This window comes from Zonotrichia leucophrys, chromosome 3, assembly GCF_028769735.1.
Source record: "Zonotrichia leucophrys gambelii isolate GWCS_2022_RI chromosome 3, RI_Zleu_2.0, whole genome shotgun sequence".
In the NCBI taxonomy this organism is placed as follows: domain Eukaryota; kingdom Metazoa; phylum Chordata; class Aves; order Passeriformes; family Passerellidae; genus Zonotrichia; species Zonotrichia leucophrys.
This window is the reverse complement of record NC_088172.1, coordinates 87,490,091-87,502,742: the sequence shown is the minus strand read 5'-3', so window position 1 is coordinate 87,502,742 and position 12,652 is coordinate 87,490,091. Positions and strand designations below refer to the sequence as shown.

General features: G+C 37.7%; 1 protein-coding gene across 1 annotated transcript; it reads left to right on the top strand.

Annotated features, from left to right (window-relative positions):
- Positions 1–84: 84 nt before the first annotated feature.
- On the top strand, positions 85–11,505 carry BPNT1 (3'(2'), 5'-bisphosphate nucleotidase 1). The gene is made up of 9 exons (XM_064709154.1): positions 85–209; positions 3,343–3,467; positions 5,515–5,619; positions 5,875–5,982; positions 6,496–6,544; positions 7,521–7,612; positions 8,576–8,773; positions 9,638–9,743; positions 10,931–11,505. The coding sequence occupies exons 2-9, from the start codon at positions 3,351–3,353 to the stop codon at positions 11,077–11,079; spliced, it is 924 nt and encodes a 307-aa protein (XP_064565224.1). The 5' UTR covers positions 85–209; positions 3,343–3,350; the 3' UTR covers positions 11,080–11,505.
- Positions 11,506–12,652: the final 1,147 nt, after the last annotated feature.

Here is a 12,652-nt window from a genome sequence, read left to right as displayed (position 1 = left end):
ATGGTTCGGTAGAGGCAGCGAGTCCTCTCCGAAGGAGCCGGCGCAGAGGCCTCAGTGCGCTGCGGGCGGGGAGCGGCGGCGCTGGGGCGTGGGTCCCTCCTTGGCACGGGGACGAACGCGAAGGGCTCGGAGCGCCACGCACGCTGCCGGCGATCGGTGCCGGGCTGTGGGGGCCGGTGGAGATCCCGGGAAAAGCGAGGCTGGACGCGGTGAGTTGGCGGCTGCGCCAGCGGAGCCGCTTCTGCCATCCCTGACAAGCCGTCGTGTGTCCGGCCGCGCTCCGCTGGGTGCGTTCGCGGGCACCGCTCCGAGCTCCGGCTGCGCTGCCCTGCAGGCGCTTTGCCACCGGGACTATCGCGGCAAGGGAATCGGGAACAGGTTCCCTTGTTTTTCTCTTTGGTGAAATGAGGTAGCACAGCCCTTTCCCGCTTGGAAGTCTGTAGGTGAACCTCAATGGGGTTCCCACCCTGAGTCCTAGCCTGCTTCTGCTGGGTAAATATTACTCTCTTACATAATAGAAAGTTTAACTTTTATTAGGTGTGGGCCGAAGTTTATTGTAAAGAAATAAGGAGCTCTGGTCGCTTAGGCATTGAAGAGTTCCAAGAATGAAATAATGGTTTAACATTTGGATTTAAGGACATGCTCTGCGTGATGTCCGCTTGCTCCTTTCATCAGGCAAAACCATAAAATTAGAAAATGGAAGTTTGCATAAAAGAGAATGAGAACCACTAACAAATCTGTAATATGTGCTTTGATAAGTTAATTGTTGTCAGTCTGTAGTACTTAGATACATCAGAATTAAAAAGTAGAACGAGAACTCATTAATTTCAGTAGGTATCAGAATCGGCTGATTTGGCAACACCATTCAACAGTTTAGTTGCTGGGCTAGAAGAAAGGAGGGAAGATCTTTAGAGGCAAATGATACCCAAGTTTAACTTGAGGGAATAATTGCTGCACAGTATTTGTAAACTGCACAGTTTTCTAGGAGTCAAACTATTTTTGTCCAAAGCACACAATATATTCTTAAGTGCTTTGTGGAAGTATACATTAGACATTGCCCTCATCAGAAAGAATGTGCCATAAACCTATAAATATGTTAACTTGAGATCAAAAAGTTACAGAGGTGAAAAACTTAAAGCCAGCTACTGCATTCACTTATCTAATCAAAAAGGTCCAATACACCAGAAGACCCGTCATACAGGAGATGCAGCCCTGTAAAAATCTAATGCACCTTTGCACTAATAAAATACTTTGCAATTCGTTAAGTAATTAGTCCAGAGAGATGAGGAAGGGGTGTTGCACCTCTCCTTTCAGTTTCTTCTAATAAAATTTATTTTTTCATAAAAGTATTTTAAGGTTTGCCAGGAGATCTTGGGTTCACCACAGAAAGTATATTTGTTTTCCCTAAGTATGGACAAGAAAAATGAACCTAAAAATACCTTGGGTCAAGCTTCAAGAATGCAAGATAGTATTTCTGTATTGTTTTCTGAGTATTTTTAAATTTTATGCAAACATAAAGTAAGTCAAGACTTTAAAACACGTTTTCATCTCATTTTTGAAGTAGGATCAAATGCACAGTAAGAGGTCAAATGACTTTTTTTTGAGAAGCTGAGCAAAGAATGTTAATTATGTTCATCTGATAATTCATTTAAATTCTTTAATCCAAACTTTCCATCTAATATGCTACTTTTTTAACTCCTCAGAAGTTCTCATATTCCGTATATTTTCATTATGGAATAAACTATTTTCCTTCATGCTAACTTGTTTCACACGATGGTATAGACTTAAAACAGTATATGGCTTTTCATGTGTTATGATATATATTTGCTCTGCAACTTTCAATTGTTTGAGAGCTGCTTTTTGCCACAAGTACCATTTCCAAAAGTTCCTCTGTAACCATTGCTACTTGTCCAGGGTTACTTTGGGTATGGACCTTGGCTGTTCCACAGAACTCCAATGCACTTTGTTCCCCTCCATTAGCTGCAAATAATAATTAACATTAGCAACTGTGCTTTTTGAATGTGCTTGCACAGTCGTTCTACTCTTTCAGCTTCAGAGTGCTTCTGATTTTACTGGTACAGGTATGGTGTTACTGAAGTGGTCAAAAAGTTCTTAAATTGGCTAAATTTGGGATTCTGATACCTCTAACATTGACATTGCTGATTTGTGAACAGCCATGTTCATTTGTCAAGGAAGAAAGGAAAGGTGTGGTATAATGACCTATTATCACTTAGGCAGGACTTGCTGCAATTGCAATATTTATGATATAACTGTTATATTACACTTCCCCCATAATATATTTTCTTTTGTGAGGTGATCAGTGAGTTCCTCTGTATTTTGTTCTGGCTTTGCTCAAGGGTTTCCTTGGAAGTGTGTCACACATCTGAGGCCAAGCCAAAAAGTGTGTCATCTACACAGACAGAAACAACTAATAGAAAAACATAAAAAGCAATTATCTCTGATTTTTAAACAAATGCAGTGTGGTTATCAATACCTCTTTTTCCTGAGCTCCAGAAAAGCTGTGAGGAATGCCAGTCTTTCCAAGGGTGATGGCTGTTCTATTGGTATTCTGATTCTGTTGGTGACTGAAGGTCCAGTGAATTGCACTGGTTTGTGCTGGAGAACAGATGAGGAAGTCAATGCAATATTAAGAATGATAAAACACAGAGTGCTGAGGGGAGGCAGGAAGATAGAAATTGATTTCCTTAAAGAAATCAGAAGTTAAAGACAGAAAGGACAGTTAAATTCAGATGGCTAAATTCAGCTTTTGCATACAAGTTAGCAGTATCTGCATATCATTAACCTACTTTGTGTGCACAATTGGCCATCTACAAACCCCTATTTTATAGTGAAACAATGAAATAGTAAGTGAAGTTGCTGATGTCATCCTGTCTGGTAGTCTTGTGCTTGAGTTTTGGGCACAAACCAACTGTAGGTTCAGTTCTGAAGAAATGAACTGATGTTCAAAGTGTGCAAAAAATGAGTGCTGTGTGTAGACTCTTCTTTTTCTTAATATTTATGATAAGAGTTTCTGCTGCTGCTGCTGTTGTTTTTTAATGTCATTCTATTTTAGTGAGAACCAGGTTCACTGTCAGACAGAACCTGGGTATTTGGAAGATCTTGTCTACAATCAATGAAGATCTTGTCTACAATCTTGTCTACAGCTTTACATCCTTGTGTTCATTAATTGTATTTTTAAAAAAAATCCAAAGCTCACCTCGTTGCCATTTACTGGCAGTAACCCACTTTCCTCTTTCTACTCTGTTTGAAATGTTGGGTAAAATACTGTTTTGTTTCTGTTGAAGAGAGAAATGTTCAAGTTTGCTTTTTGTTTCTTTTCAGCATTCAGCATGGCTTCTCCAGCTCTTCTTATGCGTGTGGTGGCCTCAGCATACTCTGTTGCAGAAAAAGCTGCAACAATTGTTAGAAATGTGATGTCTGCAGGAGATCTGGGCATAGTTGAGAAGGTATTACCTTTTACTTTGTTCCAGTTTAATTTCACTTGTTAATCTTGAGTTAGATACAAGCCAAAGTGATTTAAAAATCAGCAACTGAAGAAATACAGCCCTTACCTCCCCCACCACCACCTACAACAAACATTCCTTTTTAAAGGATTTTAAAACAGCCCTAGAAAAGTGTCTTTTGACCAGTACTTCTAAACAACACTTGTACATTTAAAAGAAACACCATAATTTTGTCCAGATTTCCCTCACAAACACAAGGTTTGCATAGCACCTCAAAATTCATAATAAGGAAATTAACAAAAATACTCTATACCTATGTTCTCACATCCATAGTACAGCTTAAAATACCATGCTCTTGCTGAGTTTTGGATTAGAATAGATCAGTGTTTGATTTCCTAAAACAAAAAAAAACCTTAGCTTTTATTGTAAATCAAAGTTTTCAAAATAAATTCAGATTTAAATAAAATTCAAATTTAATTCTAAAAAGAAAACAGGCATTAAAGTGCTTAATTTGCTGTAATTTAGTAAGTTGCACTGATGAGCCTGGATCTTTGCTTTGACTACAGTACCAGAATAGGTGAAATTAACTTTAGAAGTCAATTCTAGCTTTACAGATATGTAACAATATTAAGGCCATAATTAAAAAAAAATTCTTGGTCTTTACATTGAAGGTACCGCAGGAATTTACATTATCCAAAAATCATCAAATGTAACAGGTGATATTGGTTCTAAGTAAAATTGGTTTTACAATCTTAAATGTTTTGAAGAATGAATACTGCAAGCACAAAATTAGATTGCAAGCAATGACCAATAGAAGAGGTTCCTGTTTGAGGGACTAGAGATCCTGAAATTCCTGCAAGCTTCTTGCCAAAGGTGGCTGCTGAAGGAAGAGGAAGAAGGCAAAAGGACTTCTGCATGTGCCTTTCTTTGCAGTCTGAAGAGATGCAGAACAGAAAGGAACAGAAGTGCTGCTTCTCATCATTCATCCTCTTTCTGTAGCCAACAAACACCAAGACCAATTCCAACTGGCCTTACTGAAAGCTTTAGAACATCTGGGAAGGGAATGTTCCACCTTTTCCCTCAACACAGGGACCCTGCATCCATTTATCTAGTTCGGGAACACCTGAGTTTTTAGCCATCTCCTCTCCTGATATCCTGAGTTTTCTTTCCCTCAGTTTACTCTAAGCTCTCCATTCATATTGCTTTTCTTGGTCGTGCTTGTACTTCCTCCATCCCCCACTTGGGATAGACACTTCTGTCCCTCATTCTTACATTGAAGAACTACTTACACTGTTTATTGGATTCATGTCCTGGAACAAAGGACATTCTCTGCAATAAATTGATCTTATTGAGTCTAAATTCAGGACCAATTTCAACCAAATTAATTAGGGATGAGAGGGAAATTTCAAAGAAAAATGTCAAATTTCATAAAATTGTCATTTGGCTAAGGGACAGACTAGTTTTGAGCATGCAAAAATTAACCCACTACATGATTCTAAATAGAATATCCCATTCCTATGGCTAATTCCAGTAGCTGGATAAAACACTTTTCACATTGTCAACAAATAAGATACAAGCAGATAGAATTTTTGTTTGATACAACTAAGATGCAAATCTTAGATGAACTATCTTTCTAAATTCCAATGCTAACAGAATTATTTCTTACTGGGATTATATCTCTAGACCTAAAGGGTTTAAAAAGTGTTAATAAGTTACTCACTTTCACATTTAGCTGTTAATTAACATTTAAGAAATTACTCTCTGTGTGTGGAATATATGTCTGGCTGTGTGACATTGGGAAGGCTTGCAGTCATTTTTTTATGTCACCTTGGGGCACCAAATCCTCTGTTCTGCCGTCAGAGCAGTCTGTCTGAGCTCTGGGGTGCACAGGAAAACTCTGCTTCTTGCAGTTTTTAGCCTGCCTTTCACAAGATCACTTACTGGGTTGAAGATTTACCAAATTAGACTTCTTTTAGGTTACAAGCAGATATTCAGAGTGCTGTATGGGCCACTGAGCTGGTGTATTTTTTAACCTATCCATCTTGGACAGGCTGGACCCAATGACTTGCAGACCAAAGCTGACCGACTGGTCCAAATGAGCATTTGTGCTTCCCTGGCACGGAAGTTTCCCAAGGTGACAATCATAGGAGAAGAAGTAAGTACCTGCTTTATTCACACTAACAGTTTATCTTGCTGTAGCACGCAATGGAATTTGCTTTGGCTGGTTTTAGGAAAACTTTGGTTTTAATTAAAAAAAAAGAACCCAAAAAGCAACAAATAAAGGTATTTGCATCCCGTTTCACCTTTCCATTTCTGTAGCTTTTGCAAGCTGCTGTCAAATACACAGCTCTAAAGCAAAATGAGGGAGTCCAAAACATTTTTCTAATAATTCTGAGAATTCTTTTGTTAGGAGCTGCCCACTGATGATGTAACTGAGGATTTAATTGAAAATGGTCACTGTGAAGAAATACTGAAGAAACCTTGTCCTGCTCAGTACACAGGAATTAAAGAGGAAGAGGTAATGCTTAATATTCTACATTATCTATACTACTTTCTAATTTTACCTAAGAGTGCACAATGAAGAAAGGTTTTTTCAATTTGCCAGTTTTTCTTTTTTGTTTGAAAACTAAAATGTAGTCATGAGTATCACACCTCCAGAGCTACAAATGCTGCATGCTCCTGTCTGCAGTAATGGGAAATGGAAATAGGCTTCTTACAATTTGTGATTCAAGTTAATTTGGCAGGAATCTAGTTTAGACATATGAAAGTAATCTCATTTTCCATTTCAGCTTAATCCTTCATACTTCTATTAAGAGATTTACTGAGACGTTCCAGTCAATATTTAAGCTTTTTTTTTTTTTGGTGTAAAATACTATTATAGGCTTCAGCCATATAATATTGTTAAAACTTTGGATCTTTTTATTTCCTTACTCCCATGAGGAAATAAAAGCACTAAAGTAAAATATGTACTTTGCGTGTTAATTTCCATGATTTGTATTTGTTAATTTTTCCTTATTTTTTATTCTTAAAGCTTGTAATATGGGTTGATCCCTTGGATGGAACCAAGGAGTACACTGAAGGTTGGATTTTCTTTTAATTCTCTTGGTAAAAAAAATAGCAATAGTAATAAAGTATCACACATAATGCATAGTTTTATAATAGAAGTTACTTACAATATGGTTTCATTTGGCTGATGTTTCTGTACTTTTTGAGTGCTTGAAATGTATTTATTCACTCTATTCAGTTCTAACCAGTACTGAATACTCCTGATGGACTGACCTGTTTTTATCACTTTAGAGCTGCCTTTGACTGCTGGCTGGTTGTCTTGAGTCTTTAGTTAAATTTACATATTTTTTTGCATATCTTTGAGTTGAAGGACTAAATCTCCCCTTCAAACAAGAATATGCTCAATTATATTTGCATCTTCCTCTCAAACAACCCAAATACCACAGCTGTACTTGTAGCCCTTTCAAAATAAAACAAACATCCTGCCACAAATCACAATTTTTCAGTCATGGGAAGAAACTTAGCAAAGCCTAGTTTCTATCCATAGAAATAGACCCTAAAATGAAAGAAAAGCAAAAATAAAAAGAAAAGCCTCCAAGAAACCATATGCTGAAATATGCTTTTGCCTCCTAATGCATCTTTTAGTTGATTAATATAAAATCTTTTAGGCAGATTTTTTTCCCTTTTTGGAGAGAGAGATGTACAACTGTCAATAAATTGTTAGTTATGAATAGCATTAAAGAACTCCCTCCACAATTACAGAAGAATGTAATCATATACTGCTGTGTAGTTGTATCTTTAAATGTCCTTCTCATTATGTGTTAATTATAACATAGCTCTATTAAAAGAACTCTGTCTGGGGCATTTTTTAGCAGACCTCAAAGCTAAGTGACTAAAAAATTATATTAACGTCTGAGAGTCCTGATTATTATTTGCATTTTTAAGATAGCACTCTGCATACTGATTTGTGGACTTTTATTGGAGGTTTATATTTTTATTAAGATCTTTCTCTTTTTCAAGCTTAACTACATTCCTGTTATTTCTGTCCAGGTCTCCTTGACCACGTAACGGTTCTTATTGGAATTGCCTATGGAGGCAAAGCAATAGCAGGAGTTATTAATCAGCCATATTACAACTATGAGGTATTAAAACATTGATTTATTTAGAATCATTGTGTGATTTCTAAATGTGACTCCTAAGCTATTTCAGTTAGCACACTTGCAACTGAAAAGTGGCATGTAATGGAGTTAATGTTGTAATGTAAGGTATATTGGGGTTTTTAAATTAAATATATATATAATTTTAAATGTTGGTTTCCAGGAACTGAATGTCAGGAACTTACTAACAACTATACTGAATCATGAGGCTGGTGTAATGCACTGATACAGAATATATTATGTATATGCTGTGCAAATTACTACAGTCCTTATAAAGTACCTACTGTAAAACAAGTACAGGTTAGTAGTGTTGCAGTCTTTGTTAGAAATCCTTTAGTAAATCCATGCAATGGGTGCATTTGCAATGTGTGGTAACAGCTATAAATCTGCAGCCCTAAATAAACCAAGCACAAGTTGCCACTGACAGCTCAGTTAGAGTGTATCATGCCAGGCTTCAGGATGGCCAACCTACAGACATTTATATATTTGGAGATTATTTCAGTATTATTGGGGGAGCTCATGATACAGCCTGATTAATTAAACTTATTTGAGTTAAAAGAAAAAGCCCTTGAACTGATGTAATACTATCATATTTTGTGTGACATGGATCACAAAATATTTCAAATTGCAAGATACTTTCAATTACAGATTGTGCCCCAAGTACAGAAATATACAAATATCAATCTGCCAGTCACTGGAGGCAGGATGTAATGCACCACCACAATGCCACAGATGAGAAAAGGGTCAATGATGTCATTGCCTTTTAGGGAAAGAGAACTAATTTCTCACTCTGGGCTCTCAAGTAGTTCTTTTTAAGTGCCACTGTTTAAATGTACAGCCCAGTATTAATGTTATACTCCCTGATATGCCAAGATGCATCCAGGTACCCTTTCCCTTTGTGCTTTAACTGCTGCCCAGATTAATCATCACTCTGTGCCTTTTTTGCAGGCAGGAGCTAATGCTGTGCTGGGCAGGACGATCTGGGGAGTGCTGGGCATGGGTGCCTTTGGCTTTCAGCTGACAGAAGTTCCTGCTGGCAAACACATCGTGGTTACCACGCGCTCCCACAGCAGTGCCCTGGTGAACGAGTGCATCGCTGCCTTGAACCCAGACCATGTCATCAGAGTTGGAGGAGCAGGAAACAAGGTATGAAAACTCCCAATCTTCTGGTTTTACTGGGAGGTGGCACCTTTGCAAAAAAAATAAAAATACTTTTTAAAGAAATTATTTGCTTATTTGCATGAGCATACAGGGGAGACTTCTTCCACCTTACCCCACACAACTTCTCTTCCTAGCAGTCAGTCTGCTGTGAGGTTGAGAGAATTAGGCACAGGTGTATTTGTACCAGTGCCCACGCTGTTCATGGCTGAGGTCTGTCTTCCCCAGTATTCTGTTTTTAGGGGTGAAAATACAAAGTTGTAAGACCAGAAAGACTAAATGGGAATTCAGTTTAATCTCAGTTATTGGACATGTCCTCCTGTTTGTGTTAATACAGCTTTTGTTCCAACTACCTAGCAGCACATTTGAAAGGATAAAAATATAAGCATACAGTGATATTTCCTTTGTGAAATTTCTCTGGATACAGGGAACACTCATTTGGTACAGGTTTTAAAGCTGTTCTGTCATAGCTGTCAAAAACACACCCTCTCATCTCTTTTCTCCAACATGTGCAAGGCCCAAAGAGACACTAACACAACATATATATATTTTCCACTTTAATTTTTTTAGTACATGCACAAGAAGCGAATTCTTGTTTCTGAAACTGAGAGCAGATTTTCATCCCATAGACTGTATATATAACAATCAAAAATACTGAACTGGGAATGGTGATACAGTTTAGCTTCTAAATTTTAATGCATTTATTGTAATATTAATAAGGAAATGGCTGGTGTTCCTTTCCTGACTATCAGTACTTAAATAAACAGATTTAATCCTCACTTCCTGGTGCTATTTCTACCCATTTCTAAATTCCTAAATCCTTTGCAATGATTGCAACTCTTTTCATAACAGATCATTCAACTCATAGAAGGCAAAGCATCTGCTTATGTATTTGCCAGTCCTGGGTGCAAGAAGTGGGATACATGTGCACCTGAAGCTATCCTACATGCTGTGGGAGGTAAGTTAATAGCATTCAAAGTTCCAGGATAAGTGACACTGCATTAATTTGAAGTTAGTTATGCTTTCCATTGAAAGAAAAATGACAATACATGTGTCAGTAACTGTCACATAATTAAAAAAGCCAAATCCCCAAATTTAATTTAAGGTATATTCATTTTAATATTTTCAAAACAAATGCCTTTTTTCTTTTTCCTGTTGGCTACTATCTCACAGTAAAATCTGCTGTCCTACTAACTGAGTATAGTAGTTTATTATTAGTAACACGTTATGTAATATGTGGACATTGAATTCTTTAAACCAACAGAAATAGGTCAAATCATGCTGTTGTTCTCTGGATGTACAAACTCCAAATTTGAGTCATTAATGTAATTCAATAGAATTAATGGTCTCCAACCAACATGAGACACTTCACTTATCTAGAGGCTAAAGGGGTTGGAAAGTTATGAAAAGACTCACTACTGAAGATTTGAAGTAGTATTATTTTTTTAAATTCTTCTTTCCACAATAATAGGCCTTTTACCACCATATGCTCAAATTATGGGGTTTGATTCCTAAATTCTGTCAAGCAAGGACAACAGGCTTCATAATGACACTACTGAACTCCTCTGCAGCCTGTAGTGTTCATAACTGTGGATAATTTTAAACAGGGTTAGCTCAAGCATAAAGCAACCCAAACAATCTGGGGCAGCACAGTGCTGTATTTAGTCTCTTTGGTAGATAGGAATCTCCTGGTTAAATTAGCTTGAATAAAGATCTGTCTTGCTTTTGCTAAGTGATTCCTAAAATCTCATTTAAAACCAGCTGGGGTGTTTCAACACTATGTTAGAGTTTGTGGTATAGACTTACCCTGGTTTTTACTTGAACTGAGGATTTTTCTTTGCTGCTTGTCAATGGCAAATGTTAAAGCTACTCAGGAAGCATTTAAAGTAATCCATGAGAGAGAGATGTTTTCCTTTTTCTGGGACAAAAAGAATTTAAGTATTGTTGAAAAAAAAATAAACCCACTAGTTATTTGATTTCAGTCAATATAAAACCTGTTGTACTTAAATTGGAAGCAAAGATACTTCACATCTGAAGACAGGCATGTGTATCACAAAGACTGCTTTTAGTTATTTCACTTGAACTAAGAGACTCCAACTCCTTTTTGCTGGAATATTTTTTCTTTTTTTTTTTATTTTTTTGCAGGCAAGATAACTGATATCCGTGGAAATTCATTTCAGTACAACAAGGAGGTGAAACACATGAATTCGGCTGGGGTCCTTGCCACTTTGAGAAATTATGACTACTATGCCAGTCGCATTCCAAACACTGTGAAAGAATCTCTTGTGCCTTAAAGCAGGGAAGAGTCTTCACTTGGCCTGGAAGGCTGAGAAAATGAGCTTGGTAAAAAAGAAAGGAAGAAGATGACTGAGCATGAAATTCTGTTTCATAGAATCTGAACTGAATTTTTTCAGTAAGGTGTTCAGTAATTTCAAAATTATACAGAATCTCTAAGTATCTGTTTGATCAGATTGTTTGGCTGTGTTGAGCAGACAACATCAAAACAGTCACGTTTCTTTAGTAGCTGTTTTCTATATTCTTTGGGAGTTTTTCTTCCTCATGACTGAGTGTAATATACTGCTAATCATAACACTGCAGACCAAAAATCATCTTCATTATTCTAAGCACAAAATCACTTTAAGTCATTTACCTGATCTTGTTCAATGGTTTTTGTTGTCAATAAGGGTTATTGTGTTAAATACAAATGGACTAAGCATTTGCCTGGATGGATGATCCTATTTATTATAAAGTTGCCAGTTTTGATTCTTAGAGGGGCAGTTGAATTTTTGTTTTGGTCTTTACTGAGTTTTGGGATGGCCAGTTGGGGTTGTCTGAGTTTTGCGGGAGGCAGGACACAATGCAGCTGGGCCTGGAAATCTCAAATAATCATGGATCACTAGATTCAGTGAGGATCAGTGAAGTGTACATACAGCAGAGTTCAGAACAGCTCAGTTGGAAACCCAAGGAAGCATGACAAAGCAGGAGTTCCTAGCACCTCTATGATGATTTGAAATGATTTTTCAGGGTTTATGCCACTGTAGTCTTGGAGCACTTTGGGCATCCAAAGCCAAGGTCACTTTGCATACTTGGGAATAACAGAAAAGTCAGACTTTGAAATTTTCCATGTCCAAATTCTGAGATAAAGCAGGTGCCTTTCCAACAGCCCCAGAGTTGAGGAAGTTGACACTACCATTTCCCCCCCCTGTGGAACACAGGCATGTTAGAGGAGGGGAAAAAACAGGGCCAAGATCACCTAAAATTAACTTTGAATTGGAGATCCTGTTTCAGTCAGCTTTCCCATAGTGTGGCTGTTAGGAAAGCAGGATTTAACTGCCCGGTCCACTTGAACACAAAGAAGAACCAGTGGTAAATTACGTATGACTAAAATTGGAAACTTTGACAAACTCTTTTGAAGTCTCTTCAAGCTGAATTGGAAACTTTGACAAACTCTTTTGAAGTCTCTTCAAGCTGAATTTAGGATTTTCGAATCACACTCTTGAACCAGTGAGGCATCTGTACCCCTTCTTTTCTCCAGATGTTGTGACTCAAGTCCCTTACTCTCAAATGAAGGAGTCCTAGGGCATCCTTTTCCCTATCAATGTGATACATATTGGGGCATGCCAGTTTCAACAGACAACATGGAGCTTTGCTTTTCTTTCTGTTCTCCTTGTGGAGAAAAGAGTGACATATGTCAGGTTCTCAAGCAGGTGGTCTCAGGGAGGGTGTCTGAACACAGCTGCTTGCTTACATGAAGACTGAATCCCTAAGCTCTCACACATGATTTTTTTTCCTTACCTTCTGCTGGCACCATGAAAGCCAAAGTAGCCTGCAAGATGCACTGCACCCTTTCTCACTTCCTCTCTGCCC

Excerpts from the sequence above, each read along its gene's own strand:
- BPNT1 (XM_064709154.1), top strand. The coding sequence starts at position 3,351 with ATGGCTTCTCCAGCTCTTCTTATGCGTGTGGTGGCCTCAGCATACTCT. Across the intron at positions 3,468-5,514 it reads ATCTGGGCATAGTTGAGAAG|GCTGGACCCAATGACTTGCA; the intron begins GTATTACCTTTT and ends CATCTTGGACAG. Across the intron at positions 8,774-9,637 it reads TTGGAGGAGCAGGAAACAAG|ATCATTCAACTCATAGAAGG; the intron begins GTATGAAAACTC and ends TTTTCATAACAG.